Source organism: Pagrus pagrus, assembly GCF_965226575.1.
Source record: "Pagrus pagrus genome assembly, chromosome: 14".
Classification (NCBI taxonomy): domain Eukaryota; kingdom Metazoa; phylum Chordata; class Actinopteri; order Spariformes; family Sparidae; genus Pagrus; species Pagrus pagrus.
This window is the reverse complement of record NC_140198.1, coordinates 16,516,445-16,541,344: the sequence shown is the minus strand read 5'-3', so window position 1 is coordinate 16,541,344 and position 24,900 is coordinate 16,516,445. Positions and strand designations below refer to the sequence as shown.

Genomic DNA, 24,900 nt, shown 5'->3' with positions numbered 1-24,900 from the left:
AGCTGTGACATCCTATTGGTGCGCTGGGAAGTGCAATGAGCTCCGTTTCCCTGCTGACAGTCTTACACCACCACACTTCTTTAACCGCCATTTGGCAACAACATTGAACAAAATTTGTGTGCAGATATTTTTCAGCTGATGAATTATTTAAGGACAACTGGAATTTTAGTAGTTTCATTATAATTGACTGCTGGTTCTTATAATTAAAAGTGTAAAGGGAGGTGTAAAGATCATTAAAGAAAAACTGGCCGGCAACAGTGGTGTTCGTTTCTAAATTTTACGCTTTTGTTGGAGCACATTTCCCTCATTTTAAATCATGCATTGAAGCTCCTGAAAAATGCACCCAAAGTCACACTGGGAGCTCAATACTCCTCCTTTAACCCTCTTTAAGATGGCTGTTGTTGGAAAATTAAATAATGCCGGGTTAGGTAATGGTAAAAAATGTAGGCCTGCATGTGCCCTGCCTGAGTAATGATTGGCACCCCTGTGGACCACACAGCTCTGTCATTGAGTGGAGCCTATGTGGTTCAGATTGCAGCTTTAATTGTGCAGCCTTGCAAAGGCAGCACGGGGAATTGGACTGGGGAGGGAAGCAGGGGGAGGATTTTTGCATATTTCTATTTGTAGCGGGTGAGCAGCGGAGGGGACAGGAGTGTGCCAGGGTGAGGGATCACCTTATTGCTTTTCACACCTCAGATTAAAATCCAAGTCAAATTGTTTGAATTTTGCACATTTTTTTTTTTGTTTAATTAATTTGATTTCAAATTTCAGGTTCAAAATAGGCCTACATGAGCAGGCCTGCAGATTAAAAGGGATGTCTTCACTGCTAATTAATCCAGACTGTCAGTAAATTAAACCTGTGAATTTGATTTAAAATGAGAGAAGAAAACAGGCATTTTTTGTTTTCAAATCACCAATTAAAAATCACCATCAGTCCTCTTTTAATTGCATATAATATATTAAATCATTGAGAAAAGAAATTACAGGCATTGTGCTTTAATTGGCTACCCTTCAAGCATGTTCCTCCAAAAAGATCCGTTAATTACCCCTCACACCCCGACTGCCTCCTGAACCTGAGCCTCTCACATAATTTAACAACATTTTTTTTTTAAATCACGAGTGGTGTGGAAATTTGTTTTCAACATATATTTAAAAAAAATTCTTGTAAATAAAATAAATTAGTGAATTTCCGGTTCAACTCCTGCAGAAATCACAGAAATGGCATCCAAAAGTGTCCAAGACCAAGAGGGGTGTCCCCGTCACTTCCCCTCCTCCGCGCGCCCGACAACACACACACACACACACACACACACACGCAGAAACACGAGGCGGGACGCACGCGCTGGCACACGCGCGATCACGTCCGCGGGGTCCAGGTGCGCTATTAGTGAGGAACATGACCGGGCAAGTCTATAATCTGCACCCACGCCCCTGGAGTTTCTCATTTGGCGAAATAAATTTGCGCATATTAAAATGACTCCGGAGAGGCTCCGACATCACATGTTTCAAGTTGAATAAATGATTTAAATCAAATGCGAATATTTGAATTCAAGAGAGCGAAACGCAACGTGGGGACGAACCCGGGCAGCACATATGCGGCTAATTGATATTTCTAAAAAAAAAAACAGGCTGATCCAACATGCCACAACTTGGAAATGGAAAATGAACCCCATGGCCTATTTTGATCAACTCCGTTCGCATCGAGAACAGCCATATTCCTCCTCCCTTCCGATCCATATCCAACACTTTGTGAAACACATTTACACCTTCCCAGGGCCCGTGCTCCTGTTAATCAGGACAAAACAACACGTAAACATGGCTCCAAACAGGCAGGCTACACAAAGGCCCATAAACAGCTCTCATGTGGAGACAGTGTTGAACTTCTGTTATTTTCGACGCAGATTTGTTCAGGATTATTATAATGCACTGTAATAGCAGAAGATCAACTTTGCAACAGGGTCAGGGATTTGCTGCATATACTGAGCGAGGCAGAGAAATGAATCCATTTAAACAGATAGACCTCCATTTATATCTAAAAATGCAATTAAACAAAAGGAAATGAAGAGAGCAAATGATTTAAATGAGGAGGACAAATGTGAATGCACTAATTATGGCCTTTATGTGGGTGTAGGTCCATTAAACTGAGGCCGTTGTAGAGAAAAAAAAGAGGCCTTTTTATTTGTCATCCAATTTTAAAATGGTAATTTGCCATCACGCACAAAAAAAGAATTAAAACCCTAAAAATCATCTCATCCGGAAAAAGAAATAATAAATCAGAGCATCTCTGTGGGATGGAGCGCTCGTGCCAAATATAGTCCACGAAAACAGCTGCAATTAGCAAAAGGGCTGCACAATGAGCGCACAAAGATCTCACAAATCACAAGAATCCCCCTCCAAACTTTACAGGGGCGCACACGTTTCGAGTGGATTTGTTCCAAAATTGGCAAACAATTGATATAATTGCAGGCCGATGCATGTTTTCATTCCTCTCTCACCCTCCCTCTCTATTTGCACCTCATTCTCCCTATTCAGCCATTTTACATATTCATAACTGGAGTTGGTAATGCGAAAACAATCCGTGCTATCAGCACCATCGGAGGCATCACGGGCCGCTGCATAAAACCACAAAACACTGAACACACAGGGGAAAAAAAGAAAAGAGAAGAAATCACTTGACACCTCCACTCTCACCAGATTTCTACCTGTTCAGCTGCTTTATACATTTTGATTGAAAGAATCGTTTCCAATCAATTCCTCATCACAAGGCTTCCGATGAGACATCAAAGCACGAGCCACACACACCATCCACAGCCACAGATCAATGCATTTCGATCGATTATCACTTTTCATTCAACTTGAAAAACAAACCGACAAACAACAAAAAAAAGAAAAACCCAGCAGGACTCCAGCAGTCAGTGTGCAGGGTGTGAAATATTTCAAGCATTTCTTTTTTTTTTCCCCCCTCTTACCTTCTTGGAGAGAGTACAGCAGGAGTAAAGTTACAAGCCACATGCCATAAATAGCAGGTATATTTTTCAGGAATATTTGGCAATCCTGGCAAGTGTGAGGCGCGGTTTTTTGGCCAGGCGGGTCTCCGTGCTGGACTGGCGACTGTGCTCCCCGGAGGTCTCTCCAGCCCTGCTGCCCCGCTAAGCATGGAGGGGAAATGAGAGGCGCCTCGGCCCCGCCCATGTCCCCTCCTCTCCTCCCAAGACTACTGTGCATACAAATCCATCCTCCCTACACTAATCAAACACCGCAGAACGACGGGCCACAGCGAAGCCGCGGGTGGCTGAGAGCTGAGCGGTGGATCTTGGTCCAGTTGTGTCCAAAAAGAAAAACAAATGCCAGTTTGTGTGAGCGGTGGAGCCGCGCAGACAGATGTGTTGGCACCTTGGAGAGCGCGCCCACCTGTGCGCCCCTGACGACCGCGTTTCTTTGCGCAATATGGATCTACAAAAGCCGCTCGGGCTGCTGCGAAGACTCTAGAAAAATGTGTTCATGTCTTTTCCTCTGAGTTCGGGTGTTAATCACGGGGACGTGGAGCTACACCACACACTAATGACTGTTTTTCTTTGTCTTTCGGAGCCATGAAACGTGCGTAGACATTTGCGCACAGATATGCACTGCAGATGGAGAGGAGGAGGAGGAGGAGAGAGAGAGGGAGAGAGAGAGAGGCAGGGAGAGAGTAGCGGGGTGTGGGGCATGACACTTCAACACAGCAGGTGAAAACACAGCAGGTGAATCCGACCAATTATGAAAGAAAGGTTTCAGCGTATCCTTTAAGGACAGCGAGCAACTTTCCACATCACCGTTCCCCTCTTCACCCCCGCTCTGTTGCGCATGTGATGAGCTCCCCCTGCATAAGCATAAATTAGGACGGCGAGTTGCAGGACACTCCCAGTTCATGGGATATTTAAGGTCCGCGTGGATTCCAGAGGTGGATCCGAGAAGTGGTCCTCCGCTGCACCAGACGCAAACAGCTCCAGGCGCAGAAAGAGCGGAGAAACGCAATAAAATGATTGAATCTGGACGAGAACTCTGTGTTCCTTCAGTGTCATTTTGGCTGATTGATAAATAAGAGCTGAGGCTGCAAGTGTGTGGACTGAACAAGATGGTTTTGAGGTTTTTCCTTTCAGACAAACAGTGGAGATCAAACTGGACATGTGTATTTTTTGGTGTTCATATATATGCAACTATTAAGATTTCATTTGTATTTCCATCATCTTATATCAATCATTACTTCGATCACAAGTCAAATCTCATGAGAGTAAAAGTTTTTCCCATCCTGCCCAGCACATTTAAGTACACTTGAACGCCGCCTGCGGCCTCAGGACAATTCAAGGAAAGAAGCAGAAGTGGCAAAAATGTACACATATGAGTTTGACACCAGTGGGCCAGAGGTCACTCACTGAAAAGTTGGGTTTAACTTTAAACTTACACAAGTTGAAGAGCAGCAGGTCAGCAGCAGCCTCTCTCCTCCCCGCATGGCGCTGCTGCCTGCAGCGGCCGCTGCGATCTGATCTGACCGGAGCTGCAGGCTCCACATGCGGGTAACTGCTGACATCTGCTGGCCGCACTCACACATTTCTGCACGGTGACGTGGTGTGGTGTGACCTTGTAGATGAGATTAGGTCTGTGGCACTGTGCAGAGGTAGTTTTCAAAGCAACTTCAGGAGGTTAAGATTGGTTTGAATTATTCTGATGTTTATTGTTTATGACTTTAGATTTTAAGTCTGCTCTTCTTGTTTATTTCACCACTATTTTATTTCAGTGTGAGTAGAGCACTTAGTTTCTTTGACAAGTGCTCTAATAGTAAACTAAAAAAAAACTGTATTATTATGCTTAATGTTATTGCATTTGTGTCTGATGTGAAGCAATAGTCCTCCCTATTAAATGATGAAATCAAACACCCTCAGCCCCCAAAATGATTACATCTTTGCATGTTCCTTTTTGTAAAACGTCTTTACTTTTGCTCATGGGGACGTATTTTATTAGATAATTCATATAACGTGATGGGTTAACATGAAAATTCAAACCAATAATATTGATCACAAACCTCTGAGCAATCCGGCTCTTTAACATTTCAAACATCAGAGCGGTGGAAAAAAATAAAGGCAAAGTTAAAGCTTTCATTTGCTTGAAGGCTAAGCTTTTGTGCTGTTGCTGTTAATTTATTGACAAGACGATGGAGTAATCTTCTTACCTTCTCTCTGCTTGTTGTAGACATAAAGGGGTTCTCCAGTTTTGCACTTCCATGCCACGCCGGTCTTCAACAGGGTCCTCAGAGTTACTGTAGAAGGGCCACCAAATTATTGTTTGATAATATTTTTGAAGGTTTTTATGTTTTTATGTATCTGAAAATACACACTGACATGAGTCTAACATATCATTAGCAAATATACATTTGTAAAAGAAAATAATTAATTACACAACACTGATGACAGTCTATTCATGATTTATTATGGCATCATGTAAGCAAGCTCACCTAACTTAAAGCTAAAACGCTGTGTGGCAACGATTATAATGGCAAACTAGTCAGATAACAACATATTTTTGAAACATAATGGCCATTTATCTATTATCATCCCAAGTGTACAGACATTACAACATAACAGCTTATCAAGCAAAACACTCCAGCATACCCTCCACCTCAGAAACCACAAACTGCAGAGGGTGAGGCTAACCAGCTAACATTAGCTACCTATTAGTTACACATGGGACTACAGGCTGTCCTACACTTGTTGTAGGTCCAGTTTAATATGCAACAGGAGTTTGTACAATGTGTCATGTCTTGCTCTGCTTCTCAGGTCATGTTTTCTTTATTTGTCACATTTCCTGTTTTATTTTGTTACTCAGCTCTCCTGTCGTTTCAGATCTTTCTCTTCCCGCCCTTGTGGTTGGTCACCCCGCCCTAAAGTGTTTCACCTGCGTCTAATCATTCTCACCTTCCTTGTGTATTTAGTCTGTATGCTCCCTTTTCCCTGTACCAGTATGTCTGTGTCCCAAGTGTCAAGCTTCCAGCACTAATTCCTAGTTTGTTTGTTTTTTAAAATCCTTTTGCTCCCCCTTTTTGGATTGTTTACCTGCTCTGCCGGCCGGCCGGCCGGTGTACCAGCCCCTTGCATGTATTAAAGGACATTCAGATTTTTACTGCGTGGTCTTGAGTTGTGCTTTGTCATCTCACTCAATACATCACCATCACCAGCATGGCCACTGACTGAGCACGCAAAAGGTACTAACAAAGGTGGAAAACACAATAAATCTGGTCTTATTGATTACTGCATATGAAAGGGTAGTTTGTAAGCTCTGCAATATACCTGTAATATACAGGACCAGCGTACAGTAAAGCTCCAAAAACCCTGGATCCTATTCTTCCCATAATGCAACTTGATTTCCTGCATGTAAATTCATGAACGATAACCCTGATGACATCATCAGGGGGCATTTTCTCATCCTGAAAAATAGTGTCACTTTAACGTGGCCTCTTGTTCTTCCTCCCTCCGCCCAACAGGAGGCACTGCTGTCAAACGTCAAGTGTTGCATTCCTTCACACACAAACAGCACGACAGGATGCATTTTATTCAAAACTTTATTAGATTTCACGTTTCTATAATAAAGAGATCGAGAGCTGATATGCACAGATGAGAGGGAGTTGAAAATGGAGACATCATTTGAGAGCGAGCCAGAGCATTACAGCTGTATATTGGTGTGCAGAGAGCAGCAGTGAGTACGATGAGTCTATACGCTCTGCAGGGTCTGATCAGTACAGGGGCTCCAGTCCACTCAAGGCTCCTCTCTGGATGTTCCCCATTCACCCTGCATCCCATTATCACAACTCTCTGATCCAGGACCTGATCTTCTGCGGTTATATTGCTCACAGACCTGAACTGTCGCAGTAACTCAAAGCTGCAGTGTGACAAACACACTGTCACTCCTGTTGTGATTTGCATAGAGTTGCTTGTCATCATAAGGCCCTTCGCTGACACAATGTCGACATTACCCAAACGCTTGTTTTTCTCAATTCATTGATTCAGTGAGACTGACATTCAAACAAATCACATTTTTTTTCCAACATCGTCTAACAAGACAACAGAAGCCAATCAAATTATTGCAATCAAATTATTTCATCATATGATCCTGCAAAACACTGTCGTCATGTTTTCAAAGTCACAGCAACAGACCAGAAGTTTAGACCTGATTTCTCGAGGGTGGATTTTCTCTTTTAAGGCAAACAAGAATATGGTAAACACACATATGACAAATGTATATTACCCATACTATGTCTTGCACCTTGTGTACCTGTAATATCTTTTCAAAGATCCCATGCAATGACGTCATCACAGCTTTTTCAGCAATTACGCTTCTCTGTTCATCTTCAAATTATTATTTTTTTCCATTATTAACACTTTAGCCTATAATTCAACATTTTGGGAAACATGTTTATTTTCTTTGTTGCTTAGAGATAGATGAGCCGCTAACCTGCTAACTTAAAATAACCTTTTCCCGGAGCCTGGAAGTAGCTTAGCTTAGCTTCACAAAAACACTGGTGTCAAGGGGGAAACAGCTAACCTAAAATAAACAAAAATAAATCTTCTTACCAACCATAGAGTCTCTGTCACGTCCCCATAGTTTTCTGAAGAGCCATAATGACAGTCAGTGTGCTCTTATCTCCTGATCCAGGCAGAGCTAGCTGCACACCTAGCTGCCGTCGACAGCAGTGGGTGGTTACTCTTGTGATAGGCTGCCCCCCATTTTTTGGACTATTAGTTTCACAGTTGACCAATTCTTAGATATTTAATATGACACTCGCTTGCTTTCAGAGCCAGTCTCAAGTGGCCATTTGATGAATTGCATTTTCCCACTTGGCTTAATTTTTCAGTCCCAGAGGTTGCGGCTTGCTACCCACACCTTTAATGTGAACTAATTAATAGATCATATTTTGTTTCAACCAGCAGAGACTCCAGCTTTAGAGGTGTGGGCGTGCGGATTTTGTTTCAATTGTACGGAACCAGGGTTGCTAATCTTTGCGCTAGGCTAAGCTAACAAGCTAATGGCTGTACCTTCATATATATCAGACAGACATGAGAGTGGTATCAATCCCTGTCATCTAACCTTTGGCAAGAAAGCAAATAAGCAAATTTCCCAAAATGACAAACTACTTCTTTAAGATCGATATCTTGCCATCTTGCGCTGTTCCACTACTTCACATTACATGAGACCTTGAAGAATCACCTGGCTATTTCCTCATGCGGGCTGTTTGGTTTCTTCTCATCTCACTCGGATGATCAATGTGACAAACCGACACTGGTTTGGATTATACATACAACAAAAATATACATCTTGCCCAACACACCCCATTTGTTATATTGCTTCAAGCCAGTGACTAAAGACTGGAGTCACTTTAATGTGGAGGCACATTATTATTAACGTAACAGTGAGTTTCAGAAACAGCCGGACATTCACACGTTACCGTACAGTACGATCAGTCAACACCTGTTGTGACTTGGGAGGTACGTTTATATCTGACCTGACACAGTGTTATCCACACATCTGTCCCACTCTCCAGAGGTATTTCTTTTTAAAGCCAGACATTCAGCGTCTTAGATGTGAAACAGATGTATATTGTAATGCAGTTGATACAGATACATTCATCTCCTAATGTGATGCTCAGCTGGAGTCATCCCTGTTTGGCACAGTCACTGGGCTCCACTGAGAGCATCACTTATTTCCTGCTTGAGAAGAGTTATACTTGAACTACAGCCCCCCTACTCAGCCCGTCCATGATCATTTAAACCATGAATCTATGGGTTGTTTACTGTATGCATGGGCAGGACAACCAGGTTTATCTTTGTCACTGCAGGGCAGCAGGTAAAGATTATTTATAGCAAGAAGGAAAACACTGACTGAATGTGTTTGTCAGGAAAAACGAGCCGTTCCCATGAAGAGGCAGACACTAAGCAGTGTGGATATGTTGAGTCTAATCCAGGCATACAGTATCCGGGGCAACATCACCAAGTAGTGCTAAGCCTTAGCCAGGGTTAGCACGATGAAATTAGCATGGCATAGAATGGGATTTACACTTAACCTCAGAGCTGACGCTACTAGCGTTAGTATATTAGAAGATGTTTTTTTCCAAAAAGTATGTTTTTCTGTTTTCTAGCATTGTGTCTAAAATCTGGCCCATGTTGCACATGCTTAAAATGCATTGGTTATTTGTCTTAAAAGCAGCATCATCAGAGGGTCATTCATTTTCTAAAGGGGTGGGGGGATTGTTTCAGGGGATTGTCTATCATTTCAGCTCAGAAGCTTGTTGTACTATTACTGTTTGCTGATTTTTATCATCTGTTTTGCAGTATGTAGTTGTCCTCGCTGGCAGAGGAGCATAGAAGCACTAACAGGCACCTGTGTTTTATATCAAGCAAAGATGGGTAGAGGGTGAAGAGCTGGGCTGAATCCCACAATATTCTGTCGATACCATTAGTACGGAGGCCCTGAGAGGCAGGTAAGAAATACAAATTCAGGTAATCCCCTACAAGGTTTTGACAGGATAATCTCTCAAAGATCTTTAATCTTTTTATTCCTCTCTGAAACAGTTGGGATTTTTTTTTTAAAAGATATCTTTTAATCATCCTGGCAAAAAGTTTTTGAACATTTTGTTTTTCCATGTTCATTTTTCTCAGTGTTGGTTAATGTAACACTTATTTTGGTCACAAGACGGTGTTTTCTGATTTCATCAAGTTTTCTGAGGAGGTTACTGGGGACACAAATATGGGTGATACTCCCGGTGCTCTGCGTAACTAGTGTACCTTTTTTGTACCCATTCAACAATTCATATCAAATTTAGAGAATGGACCGCCAGAATTTATTTTCTCGCCTCTCAGGGCTTCCATACATTTGTGTTATTAATACTTTAATCACCCATTGTTTCTAAATTGTTTAAATAAATCAGACAACAAACTCTAGGAGTTAAATGGAAGTAGCTTCAAATGTATCAGCAGATTTGTGGGATTGAACTGCTGTTGTATCTTGACTTGACTACATCTACTCTGAATTTGCTGTATGTTAAAGAGGGATTCAGCCCAGCTGTAGCTACATTGCATTATTCCCTGTCTCGAGCACTTAAATAAAAAAGTATTTTTGCTCTAACTTTAGATGAAAAACAGTCAAAGTTTCAAATGTGTATCTGCTCTGGCTGTGGCCACAGACATTTATTCATATAACATGGCTTTACAAAGCACTTTAAACAGTGCACAATGTTGCAGAAGTGATATACAACTGTTTTGATTAACCCACACACAGTTTGATCAACTGTACACACAAATTCACACAAGCATCCCCGTAAGTTAGTAATATGCGCACTTAATTTGGTTTCTATCTCATGATTTTAAAAAGAAAACCATCCACCAGAGACTCTTAGCTTACTGATCAGAAATTAGCATGCGTGTCTACATGGCAGTCTTTCTTAAAATGCATTAGTGTACCTTCTTTGGTGCTCCATGGTGTATTTAAAGCATAATCTAAGAATCAAAGTACTTAAACAAAATCAGAGAAAACAATGTTGGAGGACAGGTTAAAATTCAGTGGACTTGTTCAGTGAATCAGAATCAGATGATGACTTCGCCACCGGGAATGATAAAAATGACCTGTTGCATCTTCTCCGAGCACATTATCCGTTGCAGGTGTGCCGGAGTCAGGGAGGCGTCACCAGCTGCACCTCATCACCATAACAAAGACTTCCTCAAATACTCTGCTCAGCGATCTCCACCCTGCCAGTGCAGCCACGTTCAATATATTTTGCTATTCAATGCTTTGCCAGCTCCTAGCCCTGCCTTCCCTGACTCTGGCCCTGCCTTATCCTCCTCACCTGTCAAGCCTGCCGCTCGTTCACTGTTCTTGCCACTCTGCCTGGGACCCAACTTCAGTCAAGCAACCTCAAAACCCTCCCTGGATCCGTTTCCCTCTGCCCCATCATCTCCCAGTTTTGTGATAAACAAAACTTAACTGATTATCTGGCTCCCTTGGGTTCATTAGTTCATCGCCCCCTTAACACCATCATGTTCAAATCATACAGAGCCTCGTAGGTGCCTTCTTCCACCCTGTTGTATAACCTATACTTTTCATCCCTACTGTGGCTTGATATCCAGGCTCTGTGAACCATCAGCCCATCTTCATGAAGTTAAAGTGTACACTAGGTTTCCTTGTCAAATGACACAGATGTGGCTCCCTTTGGCTTGCTCCTCTAAACACACACACACACACACACACACACACACACAAAACAAAGATAACACTTAAATATGTTTTTCAGGTAATGAGTCAACTGATGGGCTGTATGGAAAACCTGGTGTGAAGTGGGGAAGTAAATGTACATGAAGTAAGTGTTAATCCTGAATAAATCAAGCTTAAGTGTCTCTGGTAGGTCAAATTGCACGTCAGATGTTAACTAATTGTGTGCACATTTTAAATAACAATTGAGTTGTATATCATCTGCAGTTACTACTCATGCACATGTGGTATCACTGAGTCCACGTGTGTATGTTTCCCTTTAAAGGCCACAGCCAGGCAGAGCTTTAAGATCCCAACTTGAATATAATGAATTTGCATGTGCGCAAACACATGTGCATATACAAATATATGCAAAGTAGGTACATAAATGTGAGTACTCATAAGGTTATATATACATGCGCTTTCTCATTTCTTTTTTGGTGTCGGTTTTGAATCAGCTTTGGATCCTGAGAGGCCATTTTCTGTGTTGTCGATCCCTGATGAAGTTACAAGGCACTCCTTACTGCAGTGGGAAAAAGAAGAAGAAGTTCAAGTTAAATCACAGCAGCTCAAAGAATTGCTTCATTTCAGCAGTTAGAGATGTTTACACTGCTGATCAATACTCAGGTGGTCGTGACAACTCACTTTTTCTCCTCAAGCTTCATAAGAACAAAGAGAGTGAAGTTCTTGAGCAACATGAAGCCCATTAGCAATGCGATGCCTCCGCCCACACATGAGGCTATGATGGTGGCCAGCGTGTTGTCCACCACCCTCACTACAGACAACAACAACAACAACAACAACAGAGGGATGATGATGATGGAAACATACAAACAGTTACAGCAGAGGTTCCAGAAAAATGGACATTTATATATCATGTCAGAGAGCCCTGGCTGCCTTTTGAGCTGTTTAAAAAAAGGCTTTTAATTGAGACAAGTTGGTACCTGGACAACAGATTAGAGTCTGGCCACAGCTGCAGCCATCTCCTCAATGCCTGACACCGAAATATTGATTTAAAATGTACGAAAAATAATAGGGAGCTAATATCTTGTGATATTTGTTCCTTTTAGATGTTTTAAAGCTACTGCTTGTACTTTACCAGAACCATTTTAGTGATATGTGGTGAATTTTCTTACTCCCTTGTCAGCATGGTTGAGTTAGGTTACTTTGACATGTATTTTCTGAATAAAATTTGAATGAAAATTTTTGTTATTACTATTGTAACCATTGGATTACAAAAAATAGATTCCTTTTGAATTACTTATAGTGTTGTAATTCAGCATTTTCTGCTTATTATTTATTTTAATCTGCTGTGTGCTTAAAGCCAGTGGAAGGAGGCACTGAGACGAGGCACTCAAGTAGTCATTTACAATTTAACCTCCACCCCGAAATCATAGCCGACCTCCTGCACAGGGAGAGTGGGATGATGGGCGGTTCCTGGGCCGTGAAACATGTAAATATGTGGAATCAAATAACTCACTGCGAGCTGTTTCATGGGGACCTACAGAAATTGTGATGTTCCAATTTTGCGGAAAGACTTATTAGGGTTCATGTGCAAGCCAGATATGGAGTGACACTTTCCTTCTTGCTAAAAACAGCACTGAAGATTGTTACAGTGATGAAGAATAACTAATTATAACCACCTTATGCTTGAAAACTAGAAAATGATTAGTGAGGATGGAGACTAACTAATCATGAAGATAAATATTTAGTTGATCTTTTACTGTCACCCCAGGATTTATTTTCCTTCTTGTGCAAGGGACATTTATTTCCCAGCAGACTTTGCATTTCTTCAGCAGGACTGTCTGTGTATATGTGGCCTGATTTATTTTATCTTCAACATATAAACGAATGCATGTTCTAGTTTATTTTCAATTCGGTATGCACAGTATGGGGGCATGAGGCCCCAATGAGCTGTCCCACATTTGTGATTGGCCAATTTACAGCATGTCAGGGCATATAGTTAAACCAGTGATATCTACAGTGATGTGTCTTCCACACAATTGGGCTCATTTTAGTTACTGAAAGGGGCGAAGATATGAATAATGGGTTGGTTTATGATCATCTGGGCAAGTTTATAAAAAATGATGTCTGCGTATATAACTAAACAATCATAAAAATACCATTTTGCCCCCATTTATTTGTATAATAAAAGGACAATAAACATAAATCAGACCCCTCCCTCACAGACTTCGACCACTCACACTCGTCCACCACAATGAGGTGGAAGACGGCACTGTGGTTCCTGCCCTTCTCTTTGGGGTTGCGTCCAAAACAAGTGTAGTAGCCTCCGTCCTCGAAGGTGATGTTCCACAGCAAGATGGAGATGTTGTTGTGATCGTTTTTCCCCACAAACTCCACCCGGTCCCGATATATACTCACATGTGGCACCACCCCCTCGTGCAGTATCACTGAGTCACACACCTGATTGGACCAACAAGCAATCAATCATCAATCAACCATCCAAAAACCACCACTTACGAGTTACCAAAAGGTGAATGTTTCTCTCGAACAGAAGGCTCTAACCTTCTGCATGGTGCCGTTGTCATTGAACTGCCAGCTGAAATAGAGGTTCTTGATGCCGATGCAGCTGGCGTACGTGCAAGGCAACATTACTGTGCTGCCATTCACTGCCTCTAGGAAGGGAATCTTCCCTACAGACATCTCAAGGGCCTGAGAAGACCACATGCCTGAGAAAGAAAACACAACAAGAATTAGTTTTACAGTGCAGCAGCAACAATGTAAGTCTGCTTTAAGGCAACAGTTCAATATTTAGGAGAATTCGCTTATGTGTTTTCTTGCAAACGGTAAGTACGGTTCAGTACAACTCTCTCACTCACACATATCCGTTTGTTAAATATACATCTACAGGCAGCGGCCAGATAGCTTAGTTTAGCATAAAGACTTAAAACAGCTAACCTGTAAATATGAGTGTCATGGTTGAATAAATCCTGTAACCTAAGTCTTTAAGTTTTGTGCTGGTAGAGTGATTGACTACCGATTTCTTTCTTTCTGTGAGAGACCTTCTACATAAGACATTGACAATGCTCTACACAATATCAACTATCTGCACTTGAAATCACTCCAAACTAGAATAGCACTCAGTAGAGCGCACACCTCTGCCAAGGCCCAACAGTCCCCTTCATTATTCACTCATAGATATCAGCCACCTAAATATGCCTGATGTTTTTGTCAAGATCCATGCAATATCCACTGGGAATTTAACAAAAATGTTGAAAAACGCAATGTAAAAGTAAATGAGAAGAAAAAAATTGGATCCATCCATTTATCCGGATCAACACCAAAAGTCAAGTCTATTTTGGGCCAAGACCCTCCATCCAGGTGTCATGCTAATCCATTCAGTGGTTTTTTGTGTAACCAACCAACAAACAAACGGACACGGGTGAAAACGTAACCTCTTTGGTGGAGGTAATTTAAAGCTTCAGACTTTGTGCACAAGCTCCTTGGACTCACAAAACAAGTGAACAATGACAAAGAGTACAAGTTCATGGATGGTGACAGCAAATTTGCCTCATAAACCCCAGAAAGCTGGAATACAAGACTAAAAACACTTCAGTGCACATGCTGTCTGGTTCTGTACTTTGACAAAGATTACCTAATCAAATCCCCCAAATATTAAATACTTTTAAACAATTTAGTGAACATACACTACATATCAAACACACTCGTATGTAAGTGTTTATATGTAAGTTCAACTTCTACAATTTTAAAGGAACAATATGTACAAATACACAGCATATCAACCGAGTTACCATTAACTGCTGCTAACTGTAGCTGCCATTAGCTAGTTATCTCAGTTAGCGGTGCAGCTAGTGGTCCAGACTGAGTTTTGCTGTTGTTTACACCAATAGCACAGGAGCTTTGGACCACCGTGGGGAGGTTTTCATGCTTTTCAATTCTTACATATTGTACCTTTAAGAGCACATTATTACATATGTACATTATATGTCTATTACTGCCACCTGACTAGTCCAACCCTCAGTAACATGACACCAGAAAGTCCTTGCTGTGACATTACTGTGAATAAGAGGATGAAATCTGCTGCGCCCATGTGAAACGTGTAACTGTACACCGGGGACCTCAGTCAGACAGCATCAGGAAGTTGCAGTGATTCAATCTTACTTCCAGCAATCGAAGACGCAGACGGGTCAGTAAAACTGGCACATCTTTTTTTATTGTTTTCCTCCTCCTCTTTTTTCAGGCGGAGCAGGTATTCAGCCTTCTCATCTGGCTGCTCAGTTTTGTGATCAGACATGTGTCAAGGTCACAGGTAGAAAAGAGAAAAGCAGATCAATGACAGACTGTACTGTTGGCCTGTCCTCTTCCTGTTTAACACCATTAAAGCGCCTTGTGCGTAATGCTTCCATCTAGTGTGTGAGGTGTAAACTACATGCTCACGAGGCGCAGAACCAGTGCACAGATGCAGAGGTTATAGAGAGAAAATATCACACTGACACACCTGCATATGATCCATTGCTGCAGCTGCAACATTTTCGACACTGACAACTTTCAATGTTGCTGTGATATCTGCCCTCTGTCTCACGGACAAAGTGTTACACTTTGCTCATAACATGGTCAAGGTCAACATCTGACATGCACCACTGCAGCAAATAGGACTAAGACCAAACAGATAGGGCTTCACACAGCAAAGGAGGGCATACAGTATGTGGGGATGTTATTGATTCATTCTCTTCTCACTCTTGCTATCTCGCAAACTCACTCCCTCCAATCTTTTCCTCAGCTGGTCCAATGCAGCACAGTGAGCTTGCAGAAAAGGTAATAGAAACAGTGAGGAGAGAGCAACTGCAGGAGGGGTCCTGTCTCATTCACATTTTTAGTGTCACTCGGGCCTTTTTTTGAATAACATTTAAAATATTTTTGCAATATTCCCTTTTCATCCCTCTGTGTCTCCTCACGACTTTGTTTTCCATAAGATGACCCTGTTGTTGTTGTTTTTAGGGCGTCCCTGTTTGTTTTTGCTGCAGTTACTGAAGAACAAAACAAGTGTAACATGATAAAGTCTACGACAACATTCAAATATCACTCTCCCTTAAATCTGTAGTTTACCGCCCATCGTTTCTTTTCTGAATTTCTTATTCAGGTTTCCAATTACAGTTTTGTTTTGAAAGATAACGTTTCGAATAAAAGTAGGACAGTGATGCTCCAGTTTCCAGCCTATATATGTCAACCTTAGGACAAGAGTTTATTTGATGAATACAAAATATGCTCTCCACATCCCTTTTAAAAATATGTAGTATATCCACACAACAAAACATATATATAGCCTGAGTCTCCAACTGAAATGCTAAACTTGGTAGTTTAATAGTAGTAAAATACGATAATAATGCTTTAAAAACATATATACATAATATAAACTTGTCAGTGCGCTCTTAGTTCGGTAGGCCTACTGCAATTTCTTGATACTTATCAGCTGACGTTTACACCAAGACAGACACAGTATATCTGCAGTGAGCTAATAAAAGCTGATATATCCAGCAGATTTCTTTTTTGGTTTTAAAACTGTGATTTTTTACATTTTAGGTTAAGACAGGACAAGAATTAGTCTAATTCAAAGGGGTGAGAGGAGACATACTGCAGAGCCGCTGCAGTTTCGATGGTGGGAATGTCGTAAAACAACACAAGATGTCTCTTAAAGGAGTAATTTGTAAGAAATAGCCAGAATTTGAAAGTATCTTCAAATCTATAGGGGCCAGCAAAACTGCTTACTGTTGCTTATTACACTCTTTGCCGTAGCAACTAGCAGACGTTAGCATGTAGCTCTGAGGAGCTAAGTGGCCCTGATAGCTGACAGGAGTCAGCACGCACCACAACCTCAGGAGATACAGTCTAGAGGCTATTTACAGCAGCTCCAATCAGGACTTATGACTCCGGGGGTAAGAAGACATGGCATGCTGCAGGGACAGGACGAGGCATGAAGCAGCAGAGGAGTGAGAGAGAGTCGGCCATCAGCAGTGGGAGAAAAACAGCGTGTAGAGCTGGAATAATTCACATCTTACTCTGTGACTTGAGGATTTATTTCGACCAAACCAGAGGTGATTGTGAAAAGACAAATCAAGAAGGCTTTGGTAAGTTTAATTTGTTGATGGTGTGGTTTGATGAAGTGTGTTTTAGGAGGAGTTAACGAGGCAATTAAGCTTGCCTTAGTTCGGTTCAAGAGAGAAACTTGAATTAAGAGGGTGCACCGTGGTATTTTTCTGTTTAGAAAGCAAAATATGTGTAAAAATATCTTCTTTCTTGATGTTTTTTGAGCTAATTTTGTTTACTTCTTAGACTAAGTAGCGAATTTGAAACCTCCTTTAGTGCACTTACAGTCGCTATCTCACTGTTTCCATGAATAGCTTTAATACATCTGAGCCTGATTTCCCATCATTGTACATGTTTACACAAACTAACCAGCCTGTTAAATGTGGCTTAAAGATACACTATGTAGTTTTGGGAGAAATACCTTCATTGATTGATTTTTTAATGCCTAAACAAACTAATAAAATACCTCATTAATATTGTAAATATTAAAATTCTAAATTTGATTTTCTTTTCCAAAACTACACAGTGCCCCTTTAATGACCTTGTCAACACTGTTGAGGTGGAGAGGATTAGATATATTATAAGTGATCCAGTGAACTTATTTAATGCCTGGCATCTGGCAACCATCATCATCCACCCTTTGGACAAGATAACAAACAGAGTCTAATGCTATTTACAGAATAACTTGTGCATATAGATTCCCCTCTCAATAAAAATGTTTACACGGAAATAAATAAAACCCAAATAAATGATGATGCTAAGATTCTTTGCGGCTGCTGTAGCATCGTTCTCTGTGTTACTTGGCATCCTGCACCTGCTAGTGTACCATGCAGTGTTTGTTGTGTGTACCAGACATGTTTCTTCTTCAGTCTAAATAAAGACAACACCTGTGAGCAAGAAACAGCCATTCTGGTCCTGAAATAACAATATTAAAGCGTTTACCTGGCAACACAGATCCACTGACAAATCTGTTCATGTGTGTAAATGGAGGGAGAGAGAAATCATGAATATTTAAAACTGATTCAGAAGAATTAATAACCAATTAACTTTACTAGACTGTGACTGTTTGAAGGTAGTTTTAGAGCCTAGTCTCATGAAGGTTCAACTCTTTAATACGTGTTTGCTGCACTATAGCTCCACTGGTGCTCATATAGTGTAAAGTGTTAGCAATGAATGTAGGAACAATAGTGACAGCTGTGTTTGACTCAAAATGAACTGATTGTTAATTACAGGATGGAAAACTGTCAGCTGTGGCTGAAATTTGATTCTAATGGGAGGAGTTTTCAGGTGCATTTCTTTAACGAAGTTAAGGAAACACTCTGATGGAGATGTCTGTTCAGGCATACAGAATACATTATCCACACCTGATACACCACAACCCAGATAATAAGAGGCTACCGCCTCCGTCAGCCTCAGATCTGATTTTGAATCTACTGAAAGCAATGTCAGATTGGGATACCCGTTACTGAAAAACCACTGCAAAAGTAATCAATCATTGTTGAGAATTTGATGGTTTACCGGACGAGAGCTGCAACGATTAATCAATGAATTATTAGCTATTAAATTAACCGCAACCTATTTTGATAATCATTGAATCAGTTTGAGCATTGTTTTAAGACAACAAACTCAAATTTATCTGATTCCAGCTTCTTACATGTGAATATTTTCAGGTTTCTTTACTCCTCTACGACTTGGGTCATCATCGTCATCCTGGGCAAAACCGAGAAAATTATCGACGGATGAAATTAATTAAAATAATCGTCTGGGTGACCCTGCTGCTGTAGTACTGCAGATACACATGCTGTCCTGCACGATACACTGTGAATGACAGGGCCTCATCTAAAGTGCTTATAGTCTGACACAGCTTTTCCAGTAGATGGGCCACTCTATTTTGCTGACATTTCCTTTTGTGGACATACAATCCTAATCCAAACCACTCTGGGTCACAGATAACACCAAGCTGTTTAATTGTAGCAACATTTTAAAATCTGGCAGCCAAAGACTTTATTCCAAACTACCACATTTTTTTCATCGTCATTGTCCTTTCTGTGTTTCCTTTCAGGCAGAACCAGCGGCACAATTTGCTCATCTGATGAAACACAAACTCGTCTTGTCACTAAAGCAAAACCCTTCTTCTAAACCGTGTGTACCGACAACATAAATGTAATTGCAGCACCCAGGTCAGAAGCAGATGAAGGTCAATGTCAGATCTTGAAAAGCCATAGCATCACTGCTCTGCATCACCGCACAAAAACATGCTGATATTGGCACAAGCCCAAGGAGTAAGAGGAAAAAAAACCAAATACGAAGTTTTCAAAAAAGAGAGATGGGTAGGAAGTGTGCACATGGGCCAAAGGGAGATGACGTAAAGTGAAATATAGACGTTACCGAGCAGTAAGGAGAATATCAGGCCGACGACTGTGTGTGGAGGGCCCAGCCTCGGGGGTTCAACCCCAACCCACTGGACCTCCATCGCAGCCAGCTGTGCTCCAAAACAGACGCTGCTACAGGATCCAGCCCAGGCTTGGGATGGCTGGTAGAAAATCCTTTAGCACAACTCGGCCTCTCTGCTACGCTGGATTAAATGTGGAAGCCGGATGTCTGGACCCCAGAACGAGGCACGTCCCAATGTTGCACCTACAGTGGTCCCAGGGGGTGGTGAGCCTGCCTGCCAGCACTCCTGTGGACGAGACTGTAGGTTAGACAGAGGGCAGAGGAAGCACAGAGAAGGAGGGAAAAGTGAATCAATCCTAATAATAAAATAGGGACAGTGAGTCACTATAAAAGCACAGGCAGTGCAGCAAAAAGTTACATGTTTGCACAGATTGCATGTTTTCTGCATGCATGTGTCCTCACACACACGCTATATCTCTCTGTCTGAATGTTTCAGAGCTAAAGCTGAAGGAAAAAGACATTACACGATGCTGAGCACAGTTCAAGTTTTGTCATGCCTACCTGCTCTCTGCAGCTGCTGTTCACTCACAGGCCGGCACAGCTGAGTCAGTGTGGACAGGACAGCGGCGGAGCGGCCAACGCTCACTGCGCACAGTCAGGGTTCACTCAAGGAGAATCCGCCAGCCAGCACTTTCACTGCAGAGACAGCCACATTGCAGCGGCAGCCGGGATGAGAGACAATTAGAGAGGAGAGGGGGAGACAGACAGGGACGCAGAGAGACAGACGGACAGGAGGAGAGGCTCTCATTCCTCCTCAGCAAAGCCCCCAGTGAAGCTTCTCCCTGCCCGTCCCTCTGGCTACCTCACAACTTTTCCCCGTCCTCTCCGTTTGGCTGCATGCCATCTCTCCCTCTCTCTCTCTCTCTCTCCCTCTCCCTCTCTCCCTCTCCCCTCCCTCACCTGCTGCCGTATCCCTCTTGTTCCCTTTCCCATCACCCCCCATTCACTCCTCCTCTCCCTGCCCCCCTCCCTCAGCCTCCCTCCCCATCTCCTGACTCGGGGCGTGTATGCAGACTCAGGCACTTTTGTCAGAGTGTTTGTGAAGATCAGAGAAAAGTTCTGCAGTGCAGGTTGAGGAGGAGGAGGTTGTGTAATGCAGCCCCAGAGCCGGGCCAGACGCACAGTCCCATATCAGAATGCTCCATTCATAAAGAGACGTGTCCTGTCACTGATAACGTCACCATCCAGGGATCAAGAATCACAGAAGTAGGGAAGGGAAAACAGTGCAGTGGCTGTTAAAATGTCAGTTTTTTTTTAACTGCAATGTGACTTTGAAAGCTTTTACCTTCTTTTATTTTCTCTTTCCTCTCCTCCTTTCCTCCTGCCAGGACTCACATTGCCCCAACATCCACGGCCACCCGCATTGTGTGCATGTGTGTCCCATTCAATGTCTCAGAAGGTCAAACCATCTTGTATATCATGAGGAGTTCATTACTCTCATTCGAGGCGGCGTGTGCAGTCATTTTTCACAACAGGGCCGCACCTCTCCCTTCCCATAAATGTATTAACACATCAGTCAACACCATCGGACCAATATCATGTGTCTGCACTATTCACTGCAGGAAGCGCATAGGTCAGTTTTCAGATTTGATTAGTCAATTCTGGATCCGACTAATGTTGCATTAAGACGATGTGCCTCTCAAACTCCATCCATTAAACACCGTTTCACGGAGCATTACTGTAAATAGAAGGTGACTGCGCAGCAATACCGGCTTATTGGTAGAGAAATGCGGTTGGTAAGAGGTTAATTGGAGCAAAGGAGGACTGTGAGTGCTAACGAGGATGCAACTGAGATCATGTGACAGAGCGTGCCATCTGAGGTAAGGTACAGTTGCACAGGCAGAGGACAAGAGGACAGCTGCACATCCATTTTGGACTTCACCTCCTCCTGCTTGTGTTTTCTCTGCTTACAGAACTGGTATTTATTTTCCAGGAGAAGAAGGTAAGGTAATGTTTGCGACCTTACAGGACTGTGACTTTAATTCACAAAAAGACGGATGCAGGTATGTGCCTCATAAGTGTTTAGTGCACTTTACTTACTTGGCAAGTACTTAACACAGTGATCCATTATTAATGCAGTGGGTTATTACGTACATATGCAGACACTGCAGGAATGCATCTTTTTCTTGAGTAGCTCATTTAAAGTTTATAGTGCCTGTCACGTGCAATATAATGTGAAATATGTCTAATTCAGATGTCTTTTGCAGTCAATAAATATATATTGTATATATAATACAGGCACATCGCAATATCCAAATTAAAGTCTAATGTTTGATGCAGGGTGTTGAGTGAACAAAGTTAATCCATCCTGTCTTGGATTAAACAGCCTCAGACTGTAACCTGTTAGTCAAAGGATTACAAACACTAATGAGGTTCAGGGCTCCATAATGAGGCAGGTGAAGTGTGGTGTGAGGCGGAGCACAGGGTGGTTTTGACGGGTGTGGAGCTCTAAGTGAGAGATAATGTGGCCGGGCTGCGGGCTCACCGCTCTCCTCTCCAGGCCCCTCCACTGGAGTATCAATGCAGCAGTAGTGGGAACTCTTCCAGAACTGCAATAAGAAGAAAAAAACACAACAGCAGATTGCTGCAGAAAGGCCGGCTGCTGCTGCAGGACCTGTGCAGGACTGCACAGGGAACAGTCACATTCACACATGGTGTGTACTGTACGGATATTTATGATTATGGTTCAAGATGATTTAAGCAGCCTCAGATTGTAAAAGCACAGATGGTTCATTTGCTGTTACTGCAGCAAAATGTGTGCTGCTCCAAAGGAAAGAGACAAGGACACACATCTCACATCTGACTGTACATTAATGAGTTCGAGCAATACTAGTGCTCACACAATGAAAACAGAAAGTCAGTGTGGGAAGAAGCTCGGACCTTTCACTTACAACACGGGACCAGTACAACACTGTAAAAATAGCTCAATTACAAGTAAAATCACTGCATTCAAGTGGAGGTACAGAAACATGTTCTTCAGCTAAATGTAAAGCATAAAAACACCGCTGCAACAGTACTTGTCTGTGTGGTTAAATCAGGACAAGCCTTTGTGAATACAATAGCCTACTCACCAGAGACTTTCCTCTCTGTAACGTTCATGGAGTAAAGTACATTTCCCCTCCAGCTCCCGTCGTCAGTCAATATTACAGAGCATTGTTGTAGAGGATGTATACAGCAAGTGTATATGTTGAAGCCGAAACTCTCAGAAAGTACGACACAGACGCAAGGTTTGTAGAAAGTGGGTTCTCGTTTATTCCTGGACTGACCAAGCCTTTATATGTCTCAAAATCTGCTTGCACAATCACACTTGTGTAGTGAGGACCACCACCAAAATGTCTCAATGACCCGTCTCATTGTTCCAGATCTTTCGTGGTATTTCATGTAACTTCCCGTCATCATTCCAGAACTTGTGTGCGGGTGTGCGTGTTTTGCTCGTGCATGCGTGTGTGTTCATCCTCATTGATGTGCTGATTTGGAGCGTCGACTTCCTGTTTTGCACTGTTTTGGAAAGTTCTGGCAGTTCTATGTAGTAATGTGTGTGTGTGTGTGCTTATTAAGTCTGATGTCAGTCGTATTTCCCAATCTTCTGTTCATCTCGGACTCCAAGGCAGAATAACCCATTCATTCAAAAGGTCAATACTGATCATCTAGTCAGGCCTCAATATAATCCCCCCTCTGTGGGTTAACAGATCCCACACAAAACTTAACAATGTGCGTGAGGGCAAAAAAAACCTAAACCCTTATAGGATTAAAAAATTGCTTTTACTTTAAATGATCTGGACGACCACCTAAGGCTCACATTGTTTACATGACTTGATCATACAATGGTTATACATATTGCATATACACATTTGCTATAAATGTCATGTAAGCATGGCCAAACGTTACCGTTAGCGTTTGCCTGCAGTATGCAGTTATGTGTAACTTAGACGACTATAAAATGGAATAGTAGCGTAACATTAAAACTTAAATGACAAATATGGTATGAAAACAACATTTGTTCGATATTAACACTTCCATCTTTCGTTATTCTTCGTATGAATCCAGTAACACTGTTAAATAGGGAACATCCCAAACTCAGAGCTTTTAACCTTCTCATTCCTTCGATACACATATTATAGTACTGATTAATGAAACACTTCATGACTTGATATAGACTTCATAAGTTTGGCATAGCTTGTGCATATCAAAACCTTTTTTAGGGCAGGTTGTAAAACAGAATATAGTTCATTATACTGTCACACAAAAATAGAACAAATTCGACTATAATTTGTTGATTAAATTTCAGAATATGCATAATACATTTTTTTGATTATATTGCTTTTGTCCTTTTATGCTTTTCGATCAGTCCATTCTTTGGCAACTACTACAATGTCTTCATCACAGGTGTCCAGAAGTCACAGTACAGGCACATGTTGAAATCCTTTAATTCTTTATTTCAAAGTTCAGTCCTTGTTCACATTCATAGAACAGTTATACCTTTGATTCACTGTCCGAGTCCATGTAGTAATCAGGTGTTGGGAACAAATCTGGATGTTCGGTCACCATTTGTGCCAGCTGAGCCTCTGCCACCTTTGTGGTTGCCATCATGGACATCTGTCTTCCCCCATTGTCATTTGACCATGGATTTGATGGGCAGTCTCTGTGTCTGTGTCTTCCTCCTCGTCCCTGCCCCTGTGTCATTTGTGGTGGTCCTCTCATCTGAGAGTACTGTGGCTTTTGATAGGTACTGACATCGGTCGGGGGGTTTTGGGGAGCGTAGGTGGGAGGAGCCGGAGGCGCAGCGACAGTTGCTTCAACAGGCGTTTTATTGTCCATGACAGGAACTTGGATTTTTTCCTTGTTTTTGTTAGCCAAGTCAGTTAACTGCACTCGTGTAACTTTTCTTTGAATGTCTCTTTCTTGCATTGCTAGTCTCTGCTCCTCCTTTCTGAATTTTGCAACTGCATGTGCAATGAGTGCCAGTATTTTGCCCACTGTTTCTTCCTCAAATTGTTTTATCCATTTATTGGCCCCCTCTTATATGTCAGGTAGTCTGGAGATCAGCCCCTCGAGGTCGAGCGTCTGCCACGGTATGTAATGCCCTTGTGATCCCCTTATCAAGACTGGGTA

General features: G+C 42.0%; 2 protein-coding genes across 6 annotated transcripts in view; both read right to left on the bottom strand.

Moving 5' to 3' along the window:
• The window catches only part of LOC311269491 (cell adhesion molecule DSCAML1-like), a gene marked incomplete at its 5' end in the record, with an annotated part of 56,941 nt that extends 53,784 nt beyond the window's left edge, over window positions 1-3,157 (bottom strand). The window contains 2 exon segments of the mRNA XM_084373658.1: window positions 2,970-3,078; window positions 3,080-3,157. Of these exon segments, the coding sequence (XP_084229784.1) occupies window positions 2,970-3,078; window positions 3,080-3,157 (187 nt within the window).
• A 3,419-nt stretch (window positions 3,158-6,576) lies between these two features.
• scn4bb (sodium channel, voltage-gated, type IV, beta b) lies at window positions 6,577-23,022 on the bottom strand (the record flags this gene model as incomplete). 5 transcript variants are annotated; one of them, XM_084373515.1, is made up of 8 exons in its annotated part: window positions 22,860-23,022; window positions 22,274-22,337; window positions 20,290-20,424; window positions 19,723-20,026; window positions 13,795-13,958; window positions 13,473-13,692; window positions 11,914-12,043; window positions 6,577-11,791 (listed from the first exon to the last, which is right to left on the bottom strand). In XM_084373515.1, exons 4-8 carry the CDS (start codon window positions 19,805-19,807, stop codon window positions 11,695-11,697), a joined length of 696 nt encoding a protein of 231 aa, XP_084229641.1. In that variant the 5' UTR covers window positions 19,808-20,026; window positions 20,290-20,424; window positions 22,274-22,337; window positions 22,860-23,022. The 5 variants fall into 5 exon arrangements, with proteins under 5 accessions (XP_084229641.1, XP_084229638.1, XP_084229639.1 ...); XM_084373512.1 differs by having other exon boundaries at window positions 19,723-20,014; XM_084373513.1 differs by having other exon boundaries at window positions 19,723-20,014; window positions 22,274-23,022.
• Between the last annotated feature and the right edge of the window lie 1,878 nt (window positions 23,023-24,900).